This window comes from Haemorhous mexicanus, chromosome 1 (genome assembly GCF_027477595.1).
Source record: "Haemorhous mexicanus isolate bHaeMex1 chromosome 1, bHaeMex1.pri, whole genome shotgun sequence".
NCBI lineage: Eukaryota > Metazoa > Chordata > Aves > Passeriformes > Fringillidae > Haemorhous > Haemorhous mexicanus.
This window is the reverse complement of record NC_082341.1, coordinates 61,445,786-61,472,291: the sequence shown is the minus strand read 5'-3', so window position 1 is coordinate 61,472,291 and position 26,506 is coordinate 61,445,786. Positions and strand designations below refer to the sequence as shown.

The 26,506-nt window shown below is 35.6% G+C and overlaps 1 protein-coding gene across 3 annotated transcripts in view; it reads left to right on the top strand.

Annotated features, from left to right (window-relative positions):
* ATP9B (ATPase phospholipid transporting 9B (putative)) overlaps positions 1-24,280 on the top strand; it is a 153,370-nt gene extending 129,090 nt beyond the window's left edge. The window contains exons 16-30 of one of the 3 annotated variants that reach the window (XM_059851261.1): positions 6,878-7,039; positions 7,644-7,736; positions 8,872-8,955; positions 9,506-9,676; positions 11,081-11,179; positions 13,732-13,821; positions 14,277-14,421; positions 14,755-14,819; positions 15,252-15,407; positions 15,557-15,621; positions 16,807-16,915; positions 18,562-18,619; positions 19,249-19,452; positions 21,935-21,967; positions 22,763-24,280. In XM_059851261.1, the coding sequence (XP_059707244.1) occupies positions 6,878-7,039; positions 7,644-7,736; positions 8,872-8,955; positions 9,506-9,676; positions 11,081-11,179; positions 13,732-13,821; positions 14,277-14,421; positions 14,755-14,819; positions 15,252-15,407; positions 15,557-15,621; positions 16,807-16,915; positions 18,562-18,619; positions 19,249-19,452; positions 21,935-21,967; positions 22,763-22,899 (1,671 nt within the window). In that variant the 3' untranslated portion in view covers positions 22,900-24,280. Of the gene's footprint in view, positions 1-6,877; positions 7,040-7,643; positions 7,737-8,871; positions 8,956-9,505; positions 9,677-11,080; positions 11,180-13,731; positions 13,822-14,276; positions 14,422-14,754; positions 14,820-15,251; positions 15,408-15,556; positions 15,622-16,806; positions 16,916-18,561; positions 18,620-19,248; positions 19,453-21,934; positions 21,968-22,762 lie in introns of those variants that run through there. The other 2 variants (XM_059851270.1, XM_059851279.1) reach the window with 2 other exon arrangements.
* Positions 24,281-26,506: the final 2,226 nt, after the last annotated feature.

The following is a 26,506-nucleotide window of genomic DNA, read 5'->3' as shown; positions in this document are numbered from 1 at the left end:
ATCATTGCTAAAGGTAACAGGTCTGTAACAAGGGTTTTTAGGAATGCAAGAAATAAAATTAAATCTGTCTTCATGTAGTAACAAGGTAGCAGGCATTACATACCTTTCAGATGCCATAAACACAGTTCATAGTGTCAAAGGATTGTAAAATATAAAGTGGCTGGTTCTCCATGACTAAAAAATGGCAGTCAGAACAGTTTTAAAAATAAAACTCTTGATTTTTAAATAAAGAGGTAGAACTTGAGATGCTGATCTTTGGCTAAAATCTATAATCCATAATACTGTATATGGTGTTATATAGTGTGAGCTGATCCACGTTATGAATTGAGAATTCTGGAAGGGCATTTGTTTATGCCAGAAGGGCATTTGTTTATGATATATATTTGTATAATGTTTGACTTGTATTATGCACAAGTGAGCAAATTTTCATCTGCACATGCATTCATACTTACTTAATGTTTCAGTTTAATGAGCCTGTGAGGTACTACTGAGTATAATGAATGACTGCATGAGCAAGGATCTGACTATGAAGATATGATGGCAACTATAAATTAAGTAAATATTCTGCTTTAATAGTCAAAGGTATTACTAAATCAGGTGAAGAGATGTGCATTTGAGAGAGACTATGTGAGTTTTTTCTCCCGCTCGCTCCTCTCTCCCTGTGGGCTTTTGTATATTTGTTCAGTTGTTTGAAAGCTGAAAATGCTACCATGAAGAGCAATTCTCATCCCATATTTACTAAAGAAAGCAGCTGTAAGACTCGAGAATTATACAAGCGGTGCCCTGGGAAGACAGTAGGGAATTTGACCTTGGAAAGATGAAAGGAAGGAAAGGAAAGTTGATAAAGTGCTAATATAATAGATCTGGGACTCAGGGTGGAAAAGGAGGTAGAAGAAGAAATCAACAACAAAGAAACTGTTCATGCTGCAAGGGAGATAATGCACAGATAACGTTTTAATAATGATTTTTTTATCATTTCAACTCATACATTAAAACTATATGGCAGTGAGATGAAATGTTTCCATTCTAAAACAGGCTTAAATTTTATTTTTGTTTCTCAAAGATAATGCTTGAAACACTAGTAAAATTATCATATTGAACAAATATGCTTTTATATAATGAGAAATTGATGTTAAAGGGAGTCTTGTAAAAAGATGAAGCTACAAAAAGCATGTAAACACCATAAAAATTGCAGCATGACAGAAAAAAAGCCTAAGAGTTGAAAGACTAGCAGGTCTTTATCATAATTTTTTTAAGACTTCTATTGATGCAATGTTTGCAAATCACTGGAGCCTAAGGAAAATAATGTAAATGGTTCATTATTTAGCTTATTGAACTTTCCTGCAGTTAGGTTGACGGATGATGCCAATGTTTCCCAATCACCAAAGTACCATTTTAAAAGCATTTTTTATTGAATAAAGTGCTTTGAATATTGCACCCTGGAGCTTTATTTAGGGAAATGGTTCAATTGATGTTTTCTGTTTAACCTCAGCACTGACCTATCACAACATACTTGGTTAATAAGCAACATTATCATTTAATAGACTTAACTGGTTTTATGCATCGTACTTTCTCCACATTGCAACTCTGTTCTCTTAGATGTTGTTTATGGATCTGGCTTGATTGCAGTCTTTTGAAACAAGATGTTATTTGCATAGTTGTGTGTTGCACTATATAATATTGCATGATCACACCACAGGATGTAAAGAGCAGAGAACAGTATGTAAGTATAAACTATTCTTCCATGTAGGAAGGTATAAGCAACAGCTCAGCAATATGCTGACTATGCTACACACTTAATTAATTGACTTGAGGAACTCTTTTGAAATTGCTCACATCTGTGCATATATGTGTGCATCCATATACAGATATAATATGACCATAACAAAGTATGCACATTTAGAAGTAGGTACATTCATCATAAAAGATGTATTTATTCATTGTTAGAGTAACCTGAGATAAGTAACTGATTTTGTATTCATAATGCAAACCCTACTTATGCCAGGCTCTTTGTTTCTTATGATAAGTGATCAATATTTCATTTTCTCTGAAAGAGTGGAAAGTTTCATTTGTCTGTCACTTGTCCTCTACAGCTGAAGCATAGCAAACAATAAACATTCACTGAGAACCTACTGGATGGAAAAAAAAAAAAAAAGAAAAAGGAAAAAAAGCCACACCGAAACTCAGCTTCGACTTTGCCATCATAGGTGTGGGTTCAGCTCATCTGTAGAAAGCCAGCTACCTTAATGTAATGAACAATCATGAAAGGATATAAGCTAAGTAGGCAAAGCGATAGAGTTCAAAGGTCAGAGACCCAAGCAATTCAGGGCATGCTATGAACAGGAGCCTTTGAAGACCTTTGCTCCCCTTAGTCAGAAAAGGTTGATCAGTCATGATTTTTAATGACTGCTTACTCTCATAAACCAGCCATTTATTGGTTATGCTTTGTCCTGCACTGTTAATAGTCTCAAGCATTTCTAATTCCAGGATCTTGAATATTTAAATACTACCTAAAGTGTGGTCAGTTATTTAATTCCAACGTTTCTGTCCAGAGACAACAGAGTTGCTAAAATTAATTACAAGGATACAAAGCCAATCATTTAAAAACAGACAGGGAAATTATATGCCCTTAGTGAAGCAGCTTTTGTGTTTACAAAAGTGAAGCTGTAATGTATGAGACATGTTGTATTGTTTAATTCATTTTATTGTGTGTGCTTATTGAAGCAAGACTAATTGTGTTGTTTTGTCAATGTATTGTGAAAAGCAAATCACTCAGTAGCATAAAACCATCACTTGCCTGACCTTCGAGACCCACAAAGAATAACTACTCCATAGCTTGTCTTGAATATTGATTGGTAGTTTTTTCACATGATCAAGCTGTATTTTTAAATTAATAATTTTATTTTAATTATGAAGGGGTTTTTATGAAAAGTGACAGATGCAAATGTTAGTTATAAAATCATTGTTTATAAATATAAACAAACCACTGATTGGAAACAGATATGAGTTGTTGAACAGTCCTGATGGAAATGGTTGGAAATACTCAGGCAGTGGGGAAAGGATAGCTTATTTTCTGTTTCCAAAGCAATAGCCTTAACTTAAAAATACCACACTTACAATGTCGGTGCACCTTATACAACAGTTTGATTTTGAAAGCAGTTCCTATTGTCTGAAGTGATGCTCTTAAATACTCTGAAAGAAATACAGGTGGGCTACATGGGAATTTTTCTTAAGCAGCAAAACTGGCTTACAAAATTACCATGCCTAGTCCTTCTTTCTTGCCCTACAAATTGCTCCCTCATATATGCCAAAACCGTTGAAGACTTTATTTATGCAGGTTCTTTTTTGGTTAAAGTGGTCAGGTTCATAGCAGGGCTCCAGGAAAAGATGTGAGTACAACTGTGATGGAACTCCTAAACTGCCCTGTGAGGCAGAGAACTGCCAACTGCAGCCTCGAGGCAGTAGATCTTTTTCCTAAACTAATGTTACCTCAAAAGAGAATATTGTACATTGAAAGTGACAATTATTTGTTGATAAACTGTCTTGAGCAATAAACACTGTAAATGTTGAGCAGTTCAATATTTCTGCTAGGGAGCAGAAATGATAGTCTGGGCCATAAGGAAAGGAAAGCAGGGCATGATAGCCAGGCTGCTGGAGGCTGTGGCCTTAGTGATGAGGTGTACAGCCCCACAGGATCCAAGTATGGTGAGCAGAGCATGTCCTGTGATGACTGCATGTCTCTGCAGTCAAGAGTAATATTGTACAAGTCAACCCTAACCCAGCACATAAGCTGTTTGGTTTGATTTGGTTCCATAAATGAAGATTTCTAAACAAATGGGATGATAATGTCCCCAAAATATGGACATGAATGGTGCTTTTGAAGTGTCACCTCTTCATGCCCTTCTGGAAATGCACTTATTCCTCGGGTGACTGAGTTAGAAACACACTCCTACTGAGAGAAGCTACTTCTACCTCCTGGGCTGCTACTGCTCTAGCTGATGTTGTGGGTTGCACAGTTACTGCTTGATTTGGGAGAGTTTTCTTATGAAATCTCTGAATTTGAGTGGAAATCTGTGCCCTGGTAATTGAAGAGTTTGCTGTTTGGATCTGTGAACTATAGAAGCTCAGAGTGTTGGGTGGCCTTTAGTGGGGAGACTGCTGACAAAAGCAACCAGAGTTCAAGAGTGGGCATGTGGTAAATGGAAGCATCTGAAAGATTTAGGCTAAGAGCACTAAATGAGGTGTTCAGGTCTGTTGCATTTCTGTTTCACAATGCAATTATTTGCTCCTTTCTTTCCTAATTTGGAAGTTGCTTCTTTGACATTATGTGAGACGCGAATGGTCATCTTTAGCAGTTGGGTTGCTACTGAGGAGGAAGAAAATTAGCAAGTTAGCAACCACAAATCTCTTTGCCTCCATGTGCATTACCTGCCCTAGGAACACTGCACAGTTAGTGGGTTCACTGCATACCTGTGTCTCAGTAATGGAAACACCATTTACCCACCAACATGCTTGTGTCTCCCAGGCAGCCAGTTTCCCTAGAAGGGAAGCTTTGTGATAAGCCAGGGAAGATCCATAAAACATTCAAATAAGTCCCTAATCTGCATTCAGGAAACTTGACACATTTCATCTGTGTTTGTGTGTCAGCAAATTAGCAGTTATCTGCAAATAAATATTATCATTGCAATGGATTATTTTAAAACAAAATGGTAGCATCACTATCAAAGCCTTTTGTGCTTGTCCAACCTTTAATTGCTTCATCTGACTTGATCCATTATGTCAAGCTCTGTAGAAGCTACAGCTGCTGCATTTTCCTGGTATTCTAGGAGTTCTTGATTTAGGTACACTAGATTGCAAGACCATTTTAATGTAAAGGTTCTAAAATATGTTGAAGAGAAGAGGATGTATTTGTAGAGGGGAAACCTCAAGAAGAGAGACTAGCCTAAGAATCCTTTTTCGGAACTCTCTATAGCCAGCCTTTCAGTATATGTGTGTTTGTTAAGATTTATAATGTAGCTATTCATGCCATTTGTGAAATACTTGTTTAGAAAAAAATTTCTACATTCTAAAAGCTTCAGGCATTTTAATGGTAAGATCTGGCTATGTTGTTTTGGGTGCTGCTCTGATTTATTCTGAGTGATGGGAGTCAAACTCGTCTTTCTCTCGAGTTCTTTCAGTGTCCTTGTAGGCATCAGTTTGACTCTTGAGCCTTATTGACTGTTTCTTGTATGGTATTTGCCCTGATCAATTTAAAAGAAAAAATAAATATGCAGTTGTGTATAGGCCAGGTATAAGAATACAAAATGACTGTGCTGCAAAATGCTAATTCCAATGGTATGTGAAGCCAAGCATAAACATAATAAACAGATTTGAGTCACCAAATATAGAACACTTTAGTCCTAGCTGCAAAGGGACACAAATAAGATGATAGGGTTTTAGCAGAAAGATGCAATTTACAGGTCAGAATGTAATAGTAACCCTTCACTGTGAAAATTGAAAATTAACCTTGGAAGTACTGGATTGTTTACAGCTTATATGCTACTTCTGGAAAAGAAAAAAAAAGTTTGTAAAAAGGCTTCCTGCAGTTTTCAAGAATTTAAAATGGTGCTTTTCAAAGTGTGCTCTATTCTCTTCCATTACTGCATTTCACTGTATTTTCATCTGGTGATGCCTACACAGATGGCATTAGTGGGATTTTTTACAGGTTCATGCAGGATTTTATTCCAATTTTAAATTTTCTTAGAGGCTGAGGTGTTTTATTTGCTTTGTGTGAAATTCTTAGTGACCATCATGTCCATTGAACTTACCAAGGGAATTTTGTACTTGCATGTTTTTTATCAGAGTGCTTGATTTTTATTTTTTTTTTCATCTTGCCTGAGATTAATAGCAGAGGCTACTAATCCATAAAAATCCAGGATCCATAAAAATCATGTGAACTTCATTATAGTTATCTTTCTAGTGATTTAAAAATCTGGTTTCCAGTAAAGATTAGCATTTGAAAAACTAAAAGCAGATTGAGAAGAAGTTTTCTTTAATTGGACAAAGAATTAGATATGGAATGTGTCTTTTATATAAAACAGTAAAATCTGTGAAACAGTTTTTCTAAAATATTAATTTTTTGAAGGAATAAATCACATGGTGGTGGTGGGAGATATTTAAAGTATAATATAGAAAAATGTTGAAGCTAGATGTCATGCACTTCAAAGCAGCAAAATTTTGGAAAAGGGACTTTCCCATGTGAGTTTGTGGGATGCAGTATTGTAAGCTTGGTTTCCATCTTCTTTGATGTCAGAAGTCATATTACTGTTGAAACAAAGTATTTTGCAAATTTGAAAATTGATATTATGCAAGTGAGCAAAGTAAACTAAAAATAAGGTCCTTTGCTTACGTATTTTTTACCTATTACATTGTCTCAACTTGCATGAAACTGAAGATGTAATAAAATATTTTATATTTAAATACTCCCAAAGAGTTTTACTTACATAATAGTCTTGTTGATATTGAAATTGTCTTCTCATTTTGCAAAATTTCTACTCAATGTCCATGATTTATTGTTGAATGTATGTGGGTATTTATTAGAATAGTTATTTCTGAGCAATATATTCAGAATACCTCATTCTTAGCAATAAGTTCAAGAAAGGTTTTATATTCTTCGTAATAAATTTTTTAAGCTCTTCAAGGGAAACATGTAATTTGATGTATGAATATTTTTTACTCAGTCTGCTGCTGTTCACTTGGTTTTTTCCCAGATTCTTGGAAGAGTTTATATTTTCACCCTAGCAACAGTTTGGTTTTAACCTAATTTATGTAAGTGTCATAGACCTCTCACATTTAAATATGTCTCTTTTTACTTTTTTTTTCCCCCTTCATTCTTTAGGTAGCTCTGGTGCAGTGGACAGAGAGTGTTGGTCTCACTCTGGTTAACAGGGATCTCACCTCAATGCAGCTGAAGACCCCTGGTGGGCACATCCTGACATATTACATCCTGCAGATCTTCCCCTTTACTTCTGAGAGCAAGCGAATGGGCATCATAGTTAGGGTAATTTGGGGCATTTTCTGGGTGTTTGCTTTGATTTTTTTTTTTTAATTCTGGCAGATCAGACTAATTCATTCCTTCTGCAACAGACAATTCCACAGAAATCCATTGATTACATTTGCCTGTGTGTGGATTCCCTGAATATGCAATGAATGTTGCATCATTAAAATGTGTAACAAGCACATACACTAAGTTATTAGTAAATTTTTAATTACCAGGTATTTCAAAGATACAGAGCTTTCTGTTTTGGGCTGGTATTTGCCATCCAAGAAGCAAAATACAAGGTAGAGGGGACGTAACAGTGATATTTTAAAATTTAGTTTAGGGGTGCTGAGATTCTCTTATGCTTGTTGACTTCAGTTAGAACTGGTGCTCTTACATGGAAATAGCAGACATGTATCTCAGAGGAATCAGAGATAACACTGGAAATAGTAACATCAAGTAATAAAACCTACCCACTTCTTGGCAAGGTACTTTGTCTTTTATAAATGGGAACCGATTTAGTGCTTCAGAAGGCAATTAAGTTATTGGTAGGTAATTGTTTTGACTTTATAAACAGATATTCCTCCCCCCCTGACCCCTTCCCATTTCTTTTGTAAAATTTTAGGATGAATCTTCAGGAGAAATTACATTTTACATGAAGGGTGCAGATGTTGCCATGTCCACTATTGTACAGTACAATGATTGGTTAGAAGAAGAGGTAAGAAAATCAACATTTACAAAAATTAAAAATGCATAAAAATTTAAAATCTCAGATATATCAGATGTTATTGGGATATGTTTAAAGGACAATGTGAGACAATGCAGTAATGGATTTTGAACTTCAGTTATGCATATCCTGAATGGGTTTTAAGGGATTAAAACTATTTCCAATTCCTGAGTAACATAAAAGCAAAGCTGGTAGTAGTAGCAGGACACGTTCCTACTTAAAACAAGGAAAGTTGTTTTTTATTGACTGACCTTTCACATAAAACCTAATTATTTTTGAGAAGTATTCTGCTATAAATCTTTTTATCCCTTGTTTGATCAAAATCTGCAGTGAGGTATGATTATGAATTACAGACTTTGACAAGCATTGTGTCCAAACTATTTTTTTTTTACCGTATTTATTAAACTTCAAATAAAATAGTTAGTGACTGAATTTCAAACCTGATTAATATTTTTCAGTATGTGCTCTAGTAGATACCAGCAATCATCTTATTTTGACCCTACATACAGCCAATATGTTAATACAATGATTACACCATGTATGTTCATAATGGTATTGGCAATATGAATCAATATCTGCTGCAGGGCAGTTTGATTTATTCGGGGACATGAATAAATTAAACTCCCTCAAGACCTAGCAAAATGTCATAAAAATTACTTTTGGCGATAATGATGCACAATTAATTGTAAAATACTTGTTTAATTTATTTAGCTTTATGAGGTCAAATCAATAAGTGTTTGCACTGGAGAGCCTTGTTTTTCATTAAGACATGCTATTCCATGGCTTTTTTTAATTGTGTAGATGCTTTTCTGATAAGGATACGTTCAGTGAAAAAAGAAATGTAACTCTGTTATGTGCCTCAGCAATAGTTTTAATTTATTTTAAAGCTTCAACCTAAAAGAAATTTTCTTTAAGCTAGGAGATCTAATTGACTTACTGATAGCAAACCACTTCATTTGGGAGACCTGAAGTATAATTGCTTTTCATCCTGTGTGTGGCTTCTCCAGCGTATTTGAAGAGTCTAAAGAAACACCAAAGCTACAGATACACGGTGTCAGCATGCAGTGTAAAGCATGACCACAGGATTGAATATTTGCATGACTGTTCTGTGCTTTGGTTCATTTAGTGTGGTAATATGGCCCGAGAAGGACTGCGCACACTAGTGGTTGCCAAAAAATCCCTTACTGAAGAACAGTACCAAGATTTTGAGGTATGAAAGGACAGAGTGATCTTGCACTTTATCATGTTTAATTACTTCAAGGAGAACATTGCTCTATTTTATTTTTTAAGGTTGCAAAAAAAGATGATTCATATTTAAAAAATAGATAATCGAGGTATTGTCCACAATCTGTTAAAGATTTTGTCATTCATTAATTATGGTTCTGCAGTCATATGCAGGATCCTGTTTGCTTTATTATTGGATTGGACAGAGTTTTCCCAGAAGCTAATGTAATGTTATTTTTGTAGCTTCAGCATGACCTAAAAAATCTACTTGTTCTCAAAGATAAGGCCTTTCCTCCTTAGAAGCTGTGATGCCTAGTTCTTAATAGTTCTTCAGAAGGCATTCTCTTTAGGTGCCAGAAGAGCCCTGTATAACATTGGATATAAAGTAAAATTGCTCCTTTAGTCTTGTTCTTCATTAAAGATATATAAAGACAAACATTTAGCCTAATGGATCCATGCTATCACTGAGGGGTAGACTGAATGTATACTTTATGAGTCGTAGCAAACTCTAAGTGGTTTTGTGTTTGTGCAAACAGAGTCGATATAACCAAGCAAAGCTAAGCATACATGATAGAAACCTGAAGGTTGCTGCTGTTGTAGAGAGTTTGGAGCGAGAAATGGAATTACTGTGTCTCACTGGAGTAGAAGATCAGCTGCAAGCAGATGTTAGACCAACTCTAGAGATGCTAAGGAATGCTGGAATAAAGGTACTTAACACATATTGCTGACATAACAGGTTATCATTTATTAACTTTTTAAATCAAGACATAACTTATATTTGTCTGTATTTAGGTTCTTTCAAAGTAAGAAATATGTCAAGTCCCAAGCACATTCTGGGAATGAACTAGCAGAAACAAACAAGACACTGTGTGCAAAGTTCCCTTGCCTACAATAGTTTTCATCAATCTCAAACTTACTTCTGTAGGAAAACTACCCAAGGATAGATGTTTGTGTGTCTCAGTCATTTATCCCCTGGCTGTCTACAGTAAACTGTCCTTGCTGGCACTGAATGAGTTTGGCACAAGATTTGTGTGACAACAGTGTTTTCAGGTTTGGTACTCGTAAGAAGTTTCAGCAAAGATCAAAACATGAATTATTTGAACTAGAATTCAGAACTGCCCTTGGAGTTTGTTCAGTTCATGTTAAAGGGATGGCATGAAAAGCCATGCAGAAGAGCTGGTTTGCTAGACACCTATCAATTGCACATATCCAAGTAACGCATTCATTTGAGAGAGGGTTTCAAGTAAATATATGAACAATATCTGTGAGGAGGGGGCAAGATTATAAACATTTTGAGTTAAGCAGTGTCAAGCTCTACTCCAAATAGTTGTAATGACTTTGCATTGGTTATACTGAGTCAGACACAGTGGGATATTTTGCATATGCTGCTTGCACTGGACTTCAGCCCCTCCATTATCTGCTGGAAGGGCAGCTCAGGAGGGCAAAGCAAACCAGGAGAATTTTGGGATGCGATGACAATAATTTCCATACACTGGTGATTGAGTCATCTTACTAACTAGTCATTATACTAACAAACCTTGGTGTTAAGGGGCTGAGAGGGCTGTCACACATTGGGAACATAACTTTATCCCTTAATCTTTACTGCCTTCTCAGTTCTGCATGGTCAGTGGGTAGGATCTCTTTGGAGTGTTGGGACTGTAGCTCATGCTCCAAGATTTGCTGTCTCATGGCTTGGCTGCTGTTTCCTGAGATTATCACCAGGGTCACAGACTGTTGTGCTGCATCATTTTGCTGACAAATGTCATATATATGCTCACTTTTCTGATCAAAGTAGTATCAGAGCCATAGGGAAAGGATTTTATGCTTCCCTATGAGCTTTACTTCGTTTTCATATACATTGAGACATTGGCCCGTGTGAGAGTGGAAGGAGGATGGAGCTGCAAAAAGTAAAGACAGTTCTTTACTGCTTTGCATACTATTGCAGTAAAAATCTGTTCGTTAATTTTACTTTAAAATGCACAAGTCAGTATATTTTCTTGGGTAACCTAATCCAAAAAGGTGCCAGAGAAAAGTTGGAGAGAGATGTCATTTAGATTTGGGAAAGAGACATGCTAATGTCCAAAGAAGTAAACTCTTATATTTTTTTGCAGATATGGATGTTAACAGGAGATAAACTGGAGACAGCAACTTGCATTGCAAAAAGTTCTCACTTAGTGTCTAGAAATCAAGATATTCATATTTTCAGACCTGTAAGTATAGTTCAAACTTTTTTTGTTGGTTCATCAAAGGATGGCTAATAGCAGTGTTGCTGTATTCAATTAGTAGTTGGCTGGCTGTTGAAAGTTCTTGGGTTATTGTACTGAGTGTCATTGTAATGATTAAGAGGGTAGTACCTAGGTTGTTATTCAAGGCAGTAAAATTACAAAGCAATTAAGGGTGTTGTTTTCTAGAGTTGTTGATGTGCTGTAGAAATGTTTGTAGCTGTGTGTGGGTGACTCAGGTTTAACATACATTTTACACCCTTCATAAGAGACATAGCAAGATACCTCTAAATAGTGATGGAGGGGTCTGTGTGAGGTGAGGTGCTGAGCCACTAAGAAACTGTCCATGCATTTAGGCTGTCTGAGTGTCATTCTTGCTTGTTTTAGCATTTTCATTGATAGATCTCTTTAGACTCAAGCAGAATTAATCCTGAATGAAACTGCAAACATCCCCTGTGTAAACAGAGATCAAATTGGTATGAGAAATTTTTTTCATGTCATTATATATATGTGTGCATTTTACCAACAGACTGTTAAGGTAATTGTTAGAAAAGTAAACTGAATCTTCTTCTATATGTTTTATATGCATAGTATTCACTTGACTGAAGCCAAACAAAAATAGATTTTCCAGACATTGATTGATGCTGTGTGATCAGACATAATGCGTCTGTTTGTTCTAAATGAACCACTTGCACCTACAGAAATAATTATATGAATATAATTTACATGTAAATGTATTTTCTTCTGGAGCATCAGAATGGCAAATTAGGCCCTGCAGACTACTATTTGCAATTAAATTATTAATGCTTCTGATAAAACTTCAGATCAATTTTTGTTGACCTTTCCACATTGTAACACCACAAATTAAGTCTTCCTGAACAAAATGTATTTAGTTGAGTCAGATTTTTATTTTCATTACCTTACTGGTAATAAGAGATCAGCATAAAACTGTGTTAACTTAGAATACTCAGTTTTAAATTACTTAGAAAACACATTTATACAGAATTACTTCTGTGACTATACTTGTTGCAAAGAAAAAACTGCTGAATTAATGTAAGAAAATATCAAGCACTATGACACTTCTACTGTAGTTATAAATTAGAAAGATAAAACCTTTTGCTACTCTCTTTCCAAAAAGCTGTGTTATGTTTTTAACAAAACTGTTTATTCTTAGAAGTCTCAGCTTCTGTAGTTTGTAATTCTGGAGGTATTTACAAATTAAAAAAAAAAAAAGTGTTCTGTTAGGTTGAAATGTAGAGCAGAGAGGAAAATCACTGCTCATCAGTGTGGACAAGTGCTGACATCTCCATCTCTGCAATGCAGAAAGAATGCACTAGGCCAACACAATCTGGTGCTCCTAACAGCTGTCAGACAAGGAGGTTTCTCTTTTCATGCTTAATTGTGGAAAAGAAGGAAAAAATTCTGATTTGGGGCATGTGTATGGGTTTTTCTCTTTGCAGAGGCTTTTTAATGTAACTTAAATTTTATTGGTAGTAGAGCCCATCTGGAGGGAGAGAGGTTCTTTGAACTGCATCAGGCTGGGTAGTAGTGGGTCAAGGACAAAACTTCACATTCAATGTAATTAAGATTCATATATCTTAAAAGTTATTTAATCAATGTGATCTGTTGACAGAGACAAAATTAAAAGTGTAATCAGAGCTTGTGTTTCATTCTGTGCTTGGAACTTTGTCAAGCGTGATAGCTCTAAAATACATTGATATTGGGGAAAAAAAACCAAATTAAAAATAAAACAAATTTTAAAAAAACACCAAAACCACAAAACAAACAAAAGAAAAACCCCACCACCACACCCAAACCTGCCAGTCTCCTCAAAATCTGGTTATAATTTAAATTTTTGTTATTCTGTTTATAGTTCAAAACCTTCTAAAATGTATTTAGTAACATTTGACTGTTTTTTGCACTTCACAGCTGGGCTTTTCTGTACCAATTATGTAAATTTTAAAAATCTATGACGTAATTCTTTCATATTATGCCACTTGATCTTGTCTTCAGAGTCATGCAAGATCCAAAAGGATTAGTACTAATGAGCATCTTTATGTCCCTTTGAAATCTGTGCCTGGTTACTGAAACTGAAGGAACAATTAATAGGAACAATTTCTGTTATTCTAAGAGCATATTTTGCTGGTTAATAAACAAAACAATTGAGGTTTGTGTGGGAAATTCTTCTATTTTTCTCTAGACCTGCCAGGATGAAAAGATTTAGGCCAGCTCAAAAGTCAGATATTTTAAAGTCATTAATTCATTAAATGTCATTAATGTCATTAAATACTATTTTAGCCCTTGTGAACTTTGGTGAGGAACCACTCAAGCCAACTAGGTAGATTTTACTTGTTTGAGGATTGCTCTTTCACTTCATAAGGTTTGAGGCTTATAGTAAAATTCCATGGGTATTAGACTAGCAATGGGATAAAACCCTTGAACCAAGGCTTCTGGGTATGAGTTCTCAAAACTTGATTTGTTTAGGCAGGGGTTTTTTAAGACTATAACAAAATCTTCTAACTGAGTGTTTTTTATTGAAGGTTGTCACTCGAGGAGAGGCTCACTTAGAACTAAATGCTTTTAGGAGGAAGCATGACTGTGCCTTGGTGATATCTGGGGACTCACTTGAGGTAAAAATTTGGTTTCTGTCAAATTATTTATATGCTTATGGTCAGAAAGTAATGTATTAACATCTTCACGCTCTTTTTTCAAGTATTTCCCCATAGTTTTAAGTAGTCCTTAGAGATACTTCTGCTTATCACTGAGTGCAAATCAGATGATATATGTTGTAAATGTTACTGGGTTTCTAGTCTTCTGTACAGTAATAGAAATGGAATTTGTGTACAGCATGCTTTAGTACTGTCTAGTCTGTTAACCTGAAAGCACGTTGCTGCTCAAAGTGACATTCTCTTGGATTTAAAAAATACTAAAGCCACAGTCATGAGAATCTTTCTTTTTTTTCCTTCCAGTTGGATGTTGTACATGGAAAACATCATAAAAAAATCTTTATACTGTGTTTTTGTGTTGGGCTACATGTAGTAATATTTAATTGTAAATAAATCCAAGCTTTTTTTTTTCCCCTCAGGTTTGTCTGAAGTATTATGAGCATGAATTTGTAGAGCTGGCTTGTCAGTGTCCTGCTGTGGTGTGCTGCCGATGCTCTCCCACCCAGAAAGCCCACATTGTGAAACTGTTACAGCACCACACCGGGAAACGCACGTGTGCAATAGGTAACTCTGGGCACAATCCTCCTAGGGAAACCTGTAATAAATGTAAGCAGCAGGTGGCACCACAGAGAAATAGCTGAAACCAAACCAGAGAGGCTTCTTTACCAGCCTTTACCAGCAGCCAGGTATTGCGTAGTTGTGGCACAAAATGCCAATCCATGAGAAAGGTGTGGTTATCTTCTCTATTCTGCAGGAAAGTCTTGATTACTGAAGTAATTAATCATAAGTCATAGATTAATCGTAAGGATTTAAAGGCATGTAAGAGGTTTCTTAAATACTGTAAGGCCAGGAGAATAAAACCTCTGAAGAACTGAATATTGCAGTGACATTTTCCAGGTGATGGAGGAAATGATGTCAGCATGATCCAAGCAGCAGACTGCGGAATTGGAATTGAAGGCAAGGTAATGTTAACAGTTTCATTGTGAAATGTGTGTCACATAGAAGCCCAGTAGAATGTGATTAGAAGCTTTATTCTTAAACAACAGTGAATTGATCATTTCTAATTAAAGTATTCTGCAAGATTATAAGAATGTTTAGTCTTTAGTATTTTTGCTTGTATGTCTTCTGCTTTATCTTTTTAAAAGCAGGAAAAATTATAGTTGTTTCTGAGTAGCATTTACCTGGAAGAAGCAGGAGAAGCAATTAAACTTATTTGTTACAGCCCACTGCATCTTAGAATATGCACAAAAATTGTTGTGTCTCATTGCAGGGTTGATTTTCAAAGAAGGAACAAACTTGTCTTTTAAAATTAATTATAGCTTAAAATTTTGAAACTTGATATACATCTTTTACACTGGGCTTCATATTTGAAATATTTTTCTTTTTTTTTCTAGGAGGGAAAACAAGCTTCTCTAGCAGCTGACTTTTCTATCACACAGTTCAAACACATAGGTAGGCTGCTGATGGTACATGGTCGAAACAGTTACAAAAGATCAGCAGCACTTGGTCAATTTGTCATGCACCGAGGCCTTATTATTTCAACTATGCAGGTATTTAAAACTTTGTTTTCTGAATAGTTAGAATCCCTATGTCTGTCTTTGAAATGTCACAAAATCTTAACTAACCAGTATTGGTTTTTTTTCTATATTGTATTGTTTTGTATGTAGAATTATATTAAATAATTATCTGCTTTTTCTAGGCTGTATTTTCATCAGTCTTCTACTTTGCATCTGTTCCCTTGTACCAAGGATTCCTAATGGTAGGGTAAGTCAAAGCAACAGTTACAATTTCTGGTAATAAATACAGCAAACTAACTGGTTAAATAACACCATGGGCTTGGTGTCATCCTTGTATTTCCATGCATTTATCATGGTTACACTACCAAAACCTGGCATGAGTGTACCAAGAAAAGTCACACCAGGTTGGATATGCACTATATGATGGGGGAAGTCTCATTATCAGTTCTCTGGAGAGAGGAATCTGCACAGCCTTAGAAGAAGATACCATACAACCTGTGCACATACAGGGTGAAAACAATAAGGAAAATCTCCCAGACCAGCTTCAGCTGTCACACAGATTAATGTACAAATCTCAGTGAGAATCACAGGGTTTTGTGTTAAATATGGAGCTGAAGCTACTATGAAATTCCCTCTGAGAGTGCACTGTCCAAGTTTGCCACATAGATTTCCATTCATGTGAATATGTGCAGCACTAGGAGCACCTTGGTCATGTTGCAGCAGCTGGTTTACTAAAATGGTTCCCCAAGTTATACAGCTGAGAGCTGTGCATGTGTTTGTGTTTGTCCCTGTTCTCTGTCCCAATGACCTAAGAGCTTCTTTTTATTCTCCTTGTAAATATTAACAACAAATCAAGAGCAACTTCAATCTTAGTCAAACCATGGTCTGATTACACCAGACTTTGCAGAGGCAAGCAGCAGACCTCTCTAAAAAAGTTTGCAGAAGTTGTGCTAAGTTCCAGGGTGAAAGTGTGTATCTGGCATGTGTACAATAAAATCCAAAGCCCCTCGCAGAGCTGTTAAGACTCTTATTCATCCACCTACTTTCTCCATGTTGTCCAGAATATAGTGCCCTTTTTTAAATTCAGTTTTCATGCATCCATCTATAGATGAACTTAAATGTCAGGTCTTTGGACTGGTTGTCCAAAGTGCAAGTGCACAGGGAGTATGGTAACAGGTGATAAGCTTGGAATAGAATAAAGAAATGTGCTTATTGGTTTTGACTGTATAAGGCCTCTGTAACTTCCCACAACTGACAGCTCTCAGAACCACAAGAGCAGATGGCATGTGAAAGCTATGTTGGTAAGCTGCCTAAGTACTGGGAAAAAGAATCAGTTCCATTTCACTTACCTAAACAGAATAATTGAACTCAGTAGAACAGTTTAAAATTATGTCATACAAAAGTGTTAATGTGTGTTCTTCCTTTCTCCTAGGTATGCAACCATATATACTATGTTTCCAGTCTTCTCTCTAGTATTGGATCAAGATGTGAAGCCAGAAATGGCATTGCTATATCCAGAACTTTATAAGGATCTCACAAAGGTATGAATGTCCTCTGTGCTCAGCTACAAATGCTAAAATCTCCAGTGTGCAAAACTGGGAATTGTTGCAATGATTTTCTTAAGGTATTCCAAGCAAGACAGATTGCACAATTATTGCCAACTTCTGTACTATTAAAATAATCCACAGTACCAATCATTTTTATTAATACATTTCTCCAGTCACCAGTGGCTGTACTGAAATAATTCTAACCTGAAGATATGTTGATAAAGCAACCTTGACTTTGGCCCCAAAATCTCTGATGTGGAGTTACTTATGTTTACATTTTCACATCTTATTTTTCCATTTTAATTGGTAGATGAATTTATAGATTTATTTTTTCCTAACATGCAGAAATTATTGCTGATGTCTCCAAAAACTTCCTTTTAAATAACAGATATTTATAACTGTTATATCTGAACTCAATCATCCATGGATACTGCTTTCTTTGTGTTTGCACATACTTGGAAACAATCAAAGTTTGTAATTTTGTTACCCACAAGAGTGAAATAAATCTCAAGATTCTGTTTTAATAAGCTATTTGAAAAGCAGTTCTTCTTTATCCTTAGCTGTCAGCTAGCAAAGTTATGATCCAAGGCAGAAGCAGACAGTCTTTTTAGGGATAGTAAATTCTTCAAAGATGTTTCTAAAAAAGTTCAGAAGCAGACTCCAGTTAAAGACTCTAGTCCAAAATTTTCTGAGTCTTTGTCTTTTTAATTGCACTAAATTAGCTATTACCTATGTTAATCTGGGATAATGTTTTTTCCTCTGCTGGAGATCTTGGTTCTTTCTCTGCTTGAGAATCTTTGAAGTTTTTGAGATTTCAGTCCTTTATCAAACTCCAAAAAGCATGGCCTTCACCTCCCAAACAGAGTCATTAGCTTGCCTGTGGAAAGCTGCTCACAGAACTTGGAACTTGCTGCAGTAATGAAGAAGTGCTACTTCTTATCTGTTCAAGATTGGTCTTTTTTTTTTTTTTTGAAGTAAAATGGCTGCTTTGTTTGCCACTTTATCCCTTAAAATGTGTATCTTTTCAACTCTTCAGTTCTAACATATTTCATCAGTACCCTCACAGAATGCAAGAGTCATATCACATGTACAGCATTTATACTTTGATTTTTGCATATGTTTCAGTCTTATCATTCACAATCAAAATATTTTAAATTTATTTGGTAATAGTTACTTGCTGAAAGTTTGCAGTAGTCACAAATTTATTCTGTGAAAGCAAATGGGCAGTTTATACAACATTTAGAAGTTACTAGTAATTAACTGCAGATTTGCTTAAGGTTTTGGTCACTAGGTACAATGCTGTAGTTGTTTTGAAGACTACATTTTACAAATAAAAAATAAATGAATTTTTCTACATTTATCATTCTGAAAACCAGACAGAGCATTGCAAGCTAAAATATCTCTTCTGTTTAGGGCCGTAACTTCTTACTCCCAAATTTAGACTTCATGCAATTTCTATACAAGCTTGAAATGAAGAATCATAAAAACAAGTAGAAGCTTTGTAGCCTTTATCACTTCAAATACTGCTTATTTTACTTGTAAAATGTTTCTCTAGCAATGAACTATTAAAAATAAATGAGCTGAGTAGATTTTTTTTTTTTAAAGTTGTGTTTAACTGTCCTCTCACATGTTTCCCTTAGGGAAGATCTTTGTCATTTAAGACCTTCCTCATCTGGGTTTTAATCAGTATTTACCAAGGTAGGAGACAGTCCTAATTTTGCTGAACTGAGAAATTTTTGTCTGCTATTAGCAATATTGTTTTTCAGCTGCAGGTTGAATTCCCAAAGCTTAGCATTTCATCAGTAGTTATATATATATTGCTTTCTGTTTATCTCGTAAATCGATATTCCTGTAGTGTGCCAGGCCTATTCCAAACACAGCATGATTGGTATTTTTATTGGTGCATGTCGCCTAAAAGAGGACATGTTTTTAATTAAATGCTAATCCAGAAAAATTTTAATGAGTGCTTATCACATTGCATGTATTTACACAGTAGTTTTCTTTCATTGAATGACAGAAGTACTGTTGAAGAAATCTGAATTATGTAATCAGTTGAAAGTAATTACACTTTCAACAATATCTCATTTATTTGCAGCACTTGACAAAATGAGGTTAATTAACAGTTCATCAGATATATTGCACTAAAAGGTGTTTAATTTGCTAATAGTTTTATTTCTGTATGGCTTTACTTTGGTTGGCTTATTTCACATGTACAAAGTACAGTAAATATCCTTCTTTTAGAAACATCAATGTTATAAAAATTGCTGGACAAATTTTCACAATGCAGGGTGTGTTGCCAATCTTGTGTGCCTCTCCACCCCTCCCAGGTGGTATTCTGATGTATGGAGCCCTGCTGCTTTTTGAATCCGAGTTTGTTCACGTCGTTGCCATTTCCTTCACTGCCCTGATCTTGACTGAGCTCTTGATGGTTGCACTGACCATACGAACGTGGCACTGGTTAATGGTGGTGGCTGAATTCCTCAGTCTTGGCTGCTATGTGGCCTCTCTTGCATTTCTAAATGAATACTTTGGTGAGTAAAAGTACTTTAGCAAAGAACTGTTTCGTAGCTTTAATAATGTTTTTCTCTTCCCTTTTTTTCAATGAAGAATAGGTGATGTTTTGAAATGCAGCTTTCTTTATAAGAAATACAATTGAGTCTGAATTAGGCCTAATTAGCGGTGGGTTAAAATATTCTCTTACCCTTTTCTCCTAGAATTCAACAATCTTTATCCTGTTAGAATGGTTTATCTAGATTATAAACTTTAGTCAAAACACTCCTGCCTTTTCCATCCTTGGTCTGATATTGACAGTCCAAATAGCATACCTTAAATTGGCTTTGAGATTTGCACTATTGAAAATAGACACTTTGTTAAAAACCAGGATCTTTCGCTGAATCGGTGCATTATTTTGCACACCAGGCCAAGGGGGCCTCATTAGATCTAACTCACAAGGTTAAAATTGCTGAAGTATTGTTAGGAAGTGATGCAGCAGCCTAGAAGGAAAGATACCTTTTATAGGAGCCATTGCTTCATAATTAAAGTAAGTTTGTATTAAGCTTGCTTTTCTTGAAGTTTTGGTATGCCATACTGTGCCTTAAGGTACTGATTGTTTACAGTTCACAAGATGAAAGAACGCATTTCAACTGCAAATCTTAGCAGTCAAGAATCTGAGCATCAAAATAATACCTATTTCTTCTTGGATCAACTTATCTTTTAGTAAAAATAAAGCGCCTAGGTGTGATTTTACAAACGTAGCTTACGGAAATATACATAATAGCTTTAATTATACTTCACAAGGAGCAGAATCCAGATTCTTCCCTGCCTTTTAGGATCTGATGAGTACAGAGCTGCCCTTCTCCACCTGTCATTTCACATAGCAGAATTAAGTGTTACACGGCAGTTTCTAGAAGTCTTACAATTCTGCCTTCACTCAGTCAGTTCCCAGGTGTTCAGTGCTAGGGTAGTGTGTGTGCATTATATAATTATTTAGATAATTATTTATTTAATCAGTAAATGCTTCACTGCCTGTCCCAGGTGTTCTGGTACTTCCAAGATTTCTCAGGAGTTAAATTTTAGTGAAGAAACAACCCTGCTGGGCTTGGTACCAATAGTGTACATTATTTCAGGTTTGCCAGAGCACCCTTTTTTTAATTTTGACACTAATGCACAGGCATATTAATAGAGATTATTGGGTTGATTTTTCAATCTCCACAGTCAAATTACAAGGAACAAACAAGAACAGATATAGGTACTTGCACTTGAGTCCAGACTTCCAGGAGCTTCATAAAGCAGAACTTGCAGCTTCACCTTTGAAACTCTGTAGTACTGGTGACAGCCAGTCCTTCCATCCTTTCTGGTTTTGTTCTGTGAAAAACACTTTTAGATGATGTTCACAAAGGTGTAGAAACCACAGGAACTTTGTTTCTTGCAAACTTTTCCGTAAAGGGGAGCATTTTCCTCTCTGTGCTTGTGGATTTGCTGGGCAAGCCCAAGGGAGTCCATAGACAGTTGTGTGGCTTCTAGCAACCCAGGGACTTAACTTCACTGTTTTTTGTATTTGAGAGTACTGAAAAGGCTGCAGTTTCATGAGATTTTGTAAAGATTTATTTTACTGTGTGATGTTCACCACTTAATCTGAGAAAATGCCTTTCTGTTAGTCTCATTTCTGCTTAATGCTTTAGTCTTATTTAATCTGTCCCATTATAACTGGGGGGATGGAGCGTTTTTTGTGTATGTGATGCAGCATAAACCTAAGTGATGGTTTGCAGTTCAAGATATAGAACTTCCATGGATCAGGAAAAATGGTCCACCAATAGTGCTTGACTTCACTTGCAAAACTTACGTCAGTGATGTTGCTTTGTAAGGATCATCTCCTTCCAGGGAAATTATATGATGACATGGCACTCAAATTAGAAAGGCAAAAATACCAAAGGCAAAACAGATACTGTTCTAGAGCTCTGAGTCATGAAAGTAAACCAGTTTTTATGTTTCTGAGTTAATTGCTCACAGTGGCCTTTTTAGGGTGCCTATGATAGGTTATACAGGCTTTCAGTATGTCTAAGCAGGCTTAGGCTAAAACTGCATAACAAGTTTATACATTGAAATTTAATATACTAAGTATTTTAATGAGCAAAGTTGGAGCAGGAAAGGATTTCTTTATTGCATTTTATGAAGTGAATTTTCATTTACATGAACAAGTTGTTTATACAGTAAATTATACCTTGAAGTGAAATGTAAGAAAGGTGCCAATCTATTTACAACCTTAAAACATAACCAAATATAAAATCTCTGTTTTCAAAGTGTTTTGATTTAATTGCTGCTTAAAAGAATCTGATTGACATGTGAAAGGCAACACTAATCCAGTTAATGCTACTAACATAGTTTTCATCTCCTCTTTGTGTAGCTAACCTGTTGGAGTTTGTTGATGGCTTGGTTTTTGTTTTGGTTTTTTTTTTGCATAACTTTTGTATTTTCTGTAAATCTATCCTTTCACTTTCCCTCTTTGTGAAACAGGTATAGGCAGAGTGTCTTTTGGAGCTTTCTTAGGTAGGTGAAGTTTAACTTTTCTTGAAGTTTTGGGTTGGCTTTTTTTTTTTGATCTTTAAATATTCACTCAGGAGTAGTGAATTTCCTAATATATCCATTTTTAAATAATGGGAAAAAATAAAAGAAAAAAATTCTTGGGGTTCCCTGAGTTCTGGGATCTTCTCATGATAATTAAGTATGATCTAATTATCACAAATAGGGTCCAAAAATTCATTAGGAAGCATAGAGTATTGGCATTCTTGTTAATTTTTTGTCATAAACAATTCTCTTTTCCCTGTGGTGGGTACAATATCACTACGTTTTCCCTTGAAATATTTGGGCTCTAATTTAATCTCTATGATTTTAAGAATAATTCAGCATAGATGTTGTAAGAAAAATAATACTGAATAAAAGATCCAAACTAGCAAAGAAAAATAATACAGAATAAAAGATCCAAACTGGTTGGGAACTTACAGCAGGTAAAAATTATTCTTACTAGTAGAAAAGTAAGCTGAATTAATTTTTTACTAAGAGAGAGTCTTGCTTTTAAACTGAGATTCTGTTTCCCCTAAAAGTTACTTCAGCTGCAAAACAGTGTGAGTACCATAAAGGAACTCTGAAGTTCCTGTCTAAAAAAAATTATTTGCAAAAGCAAAAGGCTGAGGTTAACTTTCTGTTTCTTTATTGCCCTTTTTTTTAAAATTGGACAATAGCATAAGCAAATATTTAAGGGACTTTTATTGACTTTGCACTGTGGAAGTTCCAGTTTCCATGCTACTGGCTCCCATTACTTATTTTCCCTTTTTGTTTCTGCAGATGTTGCCTTTATCACAACTGTGACCTTCCTGTGGAAAGTGTCAGCAATCACTGTTGTCAGCTGTCTTCCACTTTACATTCTCAAGTACTTGAAGCGCAAGTTCTCTCCTCCAAGTTACTCCAAGCTTACCTCGTAAAAGTGATTATATTCCTCTGGTTTTTCACTCACTCCAATCTGCAGATTGCATATTCACTGTGCTTTAGTGTCTATGGATTCACGTTGGACTAAAGAAACTTAAAACAAAAATCAAAACTCAAAAGGGATAATGTGAATAGAGCACAAAAAGAGGAGGAAACATCTGAGAGATACAATAACACAGAAGTACACTAAAACTATCAGAGATAAACTAAATTTTCTTTGCGTTGATTTTCTTTTTTTCTTTCATTTGTTATGATTATAAAATAAAACCAAATTACCTTTGATTTGACAATGCTTCTGAATGGTTTCATTGCTACTGTAAAGGATCTTTTGCTACTGTAAAGGATTTTTTCCAACTATGTTTATCTTCTGCAAGTTAAATTGAAACTTTTGTTATTTATTACATAAATTTCCATCTTTAATTATTGTATGACTTCCTAATTCAAGCCCTTTCTTTTAATGTTTATATATGGAAAAGTTTGTTCATCCATACTTACTCTAACAAACCTAATACCTGTAAATGCCTGTGTCTGTATTAGCAGCTATTATTCCTCATCAGACATTGATTAATATGCACTATTTGAATTATGTACTGATGTCTGCATAGCACAGTATTATTTTAGGAGCTGTTGTCCTATTCTGTAGTCTCCATTTCTGGCACCAGTAAATTACAGATGTGTGATGTTGACAGCAGTTCTTTAAATGCACATTACAGCCAGGTTGCACAAAAGCTGTTTAAAAATTAAATTATAAATTCTGTACATAATTCCACAGCACTTATTGATCTGTACAGATATCAAAACATGGCTGCTCAGTAAATATGTTTTAAAGTTCTTATTCATTTTGTATTTGTAAAACTGCAAATAGTGTCAAAGTACATTTCTATATATGAGAAGTCCAGTAAACCTTGTATTAGCTAATATGACTAAATTGCCTTGTAATCTGTTTACTTAGGTTACTCAGGTAAAAGAAAATAAGAGGAACACATGAACATCATGGTAGGAAAATCTCTCATCTTCCAAGTTGTAAATGTTATGTTTTTATAACTTAGTTTGGGTGCAAACTTGTCAAAAAAAAAAAAAATCAAAACATTTTTGCTCGTAAGCTGTCAGAGTTGAGTGTCTTGGCTGAGTTATGACACCTTATTGCAGCTGAAGATTTGTTCCAGAAACTCAAATACTCTGATACAATCTGAAGGGTCCAAATCTTGCACACTGTACTGGCAAGTAGGATATATTAATTTTCTATTGTGATATATCTTTGCTTTCTCACGAAGTACATATAATGAATTTGGCATAGTCTGTTAATCAGAGGAAAGGAACAACATAATTATTCATGCTTTCTTTATTAAATATTTACGTGTGTGTTTTTAAAACCCACTTAATATGGATGTCATTTTTATGTTTGACTGTATGCCTTTACAACATAATTCCTCATTTAGTCTCTTTTCCCTTATTCCATTATTACTTTGGATGAGTAATATTTAAGTGATAATTATAACTACTTCCTGGGAGAGCAGAGGAAATGGCTGCAGAGCTATTTGGATTCCACCCCATTCCATTAATTTCTGTTTTCAAAGTTTTTCTAACTAGCTATTTATCTGCTTTTTTAATTTTCATTCCTCATTATAAAAGCAATAAAGCCTAATTTCTACCAAATATTAGTGGTATATGTATTAAATAAACTACTGAGGTAGAGTTTCCTTTAATTACCTAACATCACAGACTGGTTTGCCCTGTCCCTCTGTGAACTCGATTCTGTAAATCCCCACAAGATGTCACTGTTCTTGCATATTAGCAGGAGCCTTTCTGCATTCGGTGTGGTTTTGCCAAGATGCTCCTGATTTACATTTTTAGCTTAGTTCTGTGTATTTTTGTCACTGATTTGCTTTAGTTTTTTCTTTTCCCCAATAATTGGTGATTACTTTCAAACAAATAAGAAAGTCACTGGTGTGCAGTTCTTCTGAAATGTTGGTGGCGTTTTCTTCAGGCCTTTTTGTCTTACACATTGTGGGCTCACAACCATATGCATAAGATTTGGGAGATAAGCACAAGCTCAGAGTTGGTTGTCTTTCATCTATACATCACATCTGTGAAATTAGGCAGAAAATGGAAAAAGAAACAAAACAGAAATAGAACTAACAGCATGAAAGTGATAGTGTTACTGCAGTACATCTGTATGAGACACCATTGAACCCATGGGTAAAGAGCTGCTCAGTTAGAACTTAAGTGTGGGTATATTAATTCCCAGCATTAAAGCCCTTAAGGTTAGTGTGACAGCAAATGTATGGTTCTGTACACAGCTATCAGCCTTTCAAAGTGCAGTCAGTTCTCTAAAGTGCCTGCTTCCTTAGTATTTCCAACATGCAGCAAAGGTCCAGTTTCAGCTCACACTTTGTTTTAAGGATTGTAGAAGCCTGACTCAAGTAACTTACTTTGCTTTTGAGGTTCAGCTTAAATAATTAGGCCTTGGCTCTGCAAGTTACACCCAGAAGGACGTTAGATTTTCTTGGTATTAAATAAATGTTTCCTTTTGTGAGCTCCTATGTCAGATATGTATTTCTGAAATGGTAGTCGTGTCTCTCTGAAAACATATTTGGAAAACAATTTCAGAACTGGGACAGAATGGAGGAAGGAGCAAGGTGTGAGCAAGAAATACATCTTCACCAAACTTACATAACAATATGTGGACCATGTTTAATAAGCACGTGAGCTGAACACCTTGATTTCCAATGTAGCTTGATAGAAGAAGAGAGGGAAAGGAGAGATCTGCAAAAAATGAGAGAACTGGTAATTATATTGGGTTTTTCTGATGCTATTCCAAAATTCTGTGTTCATGTAACTGGTGGAATACATTTTACTACATAAGATATTAGTTTGCAAAAGGAAGATAAATTTATTGTACAATTGTACAATACAATTGTTAATTGTATACTCAACATTAAATCTGTAGCACTCATCCATGAATGTGACTGTTTACACCAATGTTTTTATGTTCAAACTGAGCTTGCTGACTCATGCAATCAGAATTCAGCTGTGTAGGATCTCCTGTTTTCTTCCTAAACCTTCAAAGTGGTTGTCAAAAAATGTGCTGTTGCTTTTATGTATATGCTGGACGTGTTTGTTATCTTGATGAGCAGCTTCCACTTAAGCAAGCCTGTATTACAAGTGTCCTACCCTCCTCCATCTGCAAGAGTGTGAGCTGAAACTTTTCTTCAGTCTCCATTTAAAGCGTGTCTGAAAGAGGGATCTTTGCAGTTGGGAACCTTTTTGGGCTGGACAGTATTTCTGTAGGCATTTAAATGGCAAGAATTTTGACAGCCAGTTAAACAGCTATGCTGTTCGTCATGAGGCTCAGACAGACAAAGCTTCTGTAGGTGAAGAGGAGGTGATTTCCCCACATATTGCTCTTGCAGCATTCATGGAGGGTTCCTTCATCACTGGAGGCTGGGGCTGTTCGAGCCTGATCCACCTGGCCTTGCATATTGACCTCATCACTGGTCTGGCTTACTGTACGGACACAGTGTGGACTTCCTCAGGGGCTTTGGAGATGGGCTGTTAGCAGAAGATACCCCGTTGTGACCCCTCTGCCTGCTTCTGCAGAGC